This window comes from Seriola lalandi, unplaced genomic scaffold, assembly GCF_002814215.2.
Source record: "Seriola lalandi dorsalis isolate HSWRI2012SDOR001 ecotype SW California unplaced genomic scaffold, Sedor1 jcf7180002009159, whole genome shotgun sequence".
Taxonomy (NCBI): Eukaryota; Metazoa; Chordata; class Actinopteri; order Carangiformes; family Carangidae; genus Seriola; species Seriola lalandi.
The window spans coordinates 1-930 of NW_019479812.1; the positions used below are offsets into that span (position 1 = coordinate 1).

The 930-nt window shown below is 45.8% G+C and overlaps 1 protein-coding gene across 1 annotated transcript; it reads right to left on the reverse strand.

Moving 5' to 3' along the window:
- Window positions 1–25: 25 nt before the first annotated feature.
- Window positions 26–788, reverse strand: LOC111672866 (pannexin-3-like). The gene is made up of 2 exons (XM_023430444.2): window positions 617–788; window positions 26–257 (listed from the first exon to the last, which is right to left on the reverse strand). Exons 1-2 carry the CDS (start codon window positions 674–676, stop codon window positions 39–41), a joined length of 279 nt encoding a protein of 92 aa, XP_023286212.1. The 5' UTR covers window positions 677–788; the 3' UTR covers window positions 26–38.
- Between the last annotated feature and the right edge of the window lie 142 nt (window positions 789–930).

Here is a 930-nt window from a genome sequence, read left to right on the forward strand (position 1 = left end):
TAGCAGTGGATATTCATGCCACGACAGTCACTGGTCTCTCACCTCTGCAGCTCAGCCTGAAATGTGAGCGGGTTCTTAGTGGTCTGGCGCATATCGAGAATGCTCTGGGCCAGTCGGATCGAGCGGTTGTATGACTTATCTAGTTCGTCGATTACGAAGAGCAGGTCTGAGCCCAGTGAGGGCATCACGAGCTGGCGCCAGATCAGAGCTGGCAGGTACATCAGCACCGCCATGGCCAGGAGAGAGTAAGGGAACATCTGGACAGACAATGAGAGAAAAGGATGACAGGGTGGGGAGAGGCAGATGGAGAGGAAGAAAAAAGGCAAAGTAGCATAAACAATGGCTTCACAAAGCGGTATTACAAATTCCTGATTTAGAATTACTTTCCTGCTTGTGACTGGGCCTTAAATGTCAACTGCACTGTTTCAGAATACTTCACTAATGGTTGTTGCAACAAATCAGGGACTGTGCTTCTTATTAAAGGTTTATGCTGACATTTTCAACTGAAGTCTTGCAAATCACAATAAGGATAAAAATGTTTCAGCAGTTTGTCTGACAACCACTTACATGTGACAATAACAGGTCAAGAAAGCCTGATCAGAATCTCTCGACTTACTTTGTGAACCCAGAGAGAGCGCTCCTCAAAGTTCCCATCGCTGTCAAATTCGTGATGCATGAGAGAGTCCCAGCAGTATGTGTCAACGTAGCTGGCCTGCTTAATAGTGAAATTGCTGGGAGGGAAACAGCTGATCTGAGGCCCTGCAGAATAAACAAATGTTGATCTGTAACATTATCTGCTCATATAGGGAATTGGTTCCTGCAGCCTCCTTTGATCCTGCTTTATCAATTTGCCTGTAAGCAATCTCTAAGCTCTTGATATCTCTCTCTCTCTCTCACACACACACACACACACACACACACACACACACA

Coding starts and splice junctions, on each gene's coding strand:
- LOC111672866 (XM_023430444.2), bottom strand. CDS start 676: ATGCATCACGAATTTGACAGCGATGGGAACTTTGAGGAGCGCTCTCTC. Junction 258..616: donor GCTCTCTCTGGGTTCACAAA/GTAAGTCGAGAG, acceptor TTGTCTGTCCAG/ATGTTCCCTTACTCTCTCCT.